Source organism: Elephantulus edwardii, unplaced genomic scaffold (assembly GCF_000299155.1).
Source record: "Elephantulus edwardii isolate Elephantulus edwardi_28Jun2011 unplaced genomic scaffold, EleEdw1.0 scaffold00068, whole genome shotgun sequence".
Taxonomy (NCBI): Eukaryota; Metazoa; Chordata; class Mammalia; order Macroscelidea; family Macroscelididae; genus Elephantulus; species Elephantulus edwardii.
Window position 1 is genome coordinate 14,886,942 of NW_006399818.1, and position 1,832 is coordinate 14,888,773.

Consider the following 1,832-nt stretch of genomic DNA (forward strand, 5'->3'; position numbering starts at 1 on the left):
ATACCAATGAAGGAATTTTCCTTTTGCTTTTCAAGGAGAGGAGCGAACTGGGGTGGGGGTGGGGTGGGCAGGGAGAAAAGTGCAACAATGAATGAATGGCAGTCCAAAATCTCTGTACATGTTCATTGAAATGAATAATAATAATAATAAAAAAGTCTTCCATGGTACGCTAAACAGTTCCAAAAGCTTTTTAGTATGGTACTCCCTGGTCCCAAGCTAACTTTCAGGTTCCCTCCTTCCTCACAGAGCTTCCTGCATACACCATCTGTCTGGAGCATCCTTGGCCCCTCAGGAACCCATGTGCATGTCAGGCCCACTTGGAAGGCAGATCTCCCTCCTCCTTCCCGAGCTCACAGCACTCAGAACTGTTGACAGGGTCTGACTCCCTTGCTCGGCTCAAGGATCCACCACACTTCATCATCTCACGTCCAGGGACCAGCCCTGCTTCGCAGCCTGGCACGTCACTGATGTTCCACTAATGTGGCCGTCAAGGCAAAAACCTGTACAGTACCTGCTCCCGAAGATAAAAAACGAGAGGCTGTGGGTGGGGAGGGGGTTTGGTGGGGGAACAGTCTCCCCCACCCCGTAAAGCTCGCAGCCAGCGACGCCTGGGGCAGCGGCGGCGCTGATGGGGTGGCGAGAGGGCGACGCCCGCGGCACTGAGGACGCGCCCGCCCCGCTCGGCCTCCTCGCCCCCCTTGGCGGCCCCCCCAGCCACGCCCGCGCGCCAGCCATCACGTGACCCCGCCGCCAGGGGCAGGCGGGCCCCGCCTTCGGGCGGGAGGGAGCCGCGGCGTTGGCCGGGCGCGGTGCATTTTGGGCAGAGGGGCGGGGGTTGGGAAGATGGCGGCTCCCAGCCTCCTGAACTGGAGGCGGGTTTCCTCCTTCACGGGGCCGGTCCCCCGAGCCCGGCACGGACACCGGGCCGTGGCCATCCGGGAGCTGATGATCATCTTCGGAGGGGGCAACGAAGGCATCGCGGACGAGCTGCACGTCTACAACACCGGTAGGCGGGGTGGCGGCGGCGGCGGCGGCGGCGGGGACGGCGGCGGGTCCTCGGCCGAACCCCGGAGTCGAGGAGGGGGAGGGGAGACGAGGCGGTCGCCGCGGCGGCGGCCCTGACAGCTGTCACCGCCCGGCTCCCAGGGCCGCCGCGGCCACTGTCTGCCCGGACGTCGGCGGGGAGCGCGGTTCGCACCTGCGGCTACGACTTGGCAGGGTGTCGAGCGGCGGTTCCGTTCTCCGGTGCCCGCCGGGCGGGACTGGACCCCGAGCCCAGGTCGGCGGTCCCACGCCCCTTTGCCCCAGCCGGCTCCGCGGGCGGCCCGAGGGGAGAGTTTCCGAGGGAAAGGCGCGCACTCCTGGGCCGGAGCTTGCTCCGCTGTCAGACAGCAGCCCAGCCGCGCAGCGCCGAGCCTCCAGCCGTCTTCGGAGGGAGGACGAGCGGCGTGCGGGCGCTGTCGCCGCGGACGCCCGGTGTTTGCAGGTGGCGCTCCGGGTGTGCCCGGGCGGTGCCGCCGGGGGGTGTGTGTGCTGCTCCCGCTTCCCCGGCCCGGCCCCGGGGGCTGCGCTGTCACTGGGAGTCCCCGCGCATCCCCAGCGGCCCCGCCGTGCGCGCGCCGCTCCCTTCCGACGCCTGCAGCCGCGGGCTGCGCTGGTAACGGAAACGTCCACAGTTCGAATCCGCCAGCCACATCGCGGGAGAAGGACGTGCACATCCCCCAGTTAGGATCTCCAACCTCAGAAGCGCGATTGGAGGGTCGCTGAGTCAGAGTCACTTTCACAGCGGTGCATTTTTTTTTTATTCCCCCCACCCCCTTTTTTTTTTTTGT

General features: G+C 66.3%; 1 protein-coding gene across 1 annotated transcript in view; it reads left to right on the plus strand.

Moving 5' to 3' along the window:
* Positions 1–817: 817 nt before the first annotated feature.
* Positions 818–1,832, plus strand: part of HCFC2 (host cell factor C2) — a 42,844-nt gene continuing 41,829 nt past the window's right edge. Inside the window, exon 1 of the mRNA XM_006888553.1 lies at positions 818–1,006. Within this exon, the coding sequence (XP_006888615.1) occupies positions 844–1,006 (163 nt within the window). The 5' untranslated portion in view covers positions 818–843. The remainder of the gene's footprint in view (positions 1,007–1,832) is intronic.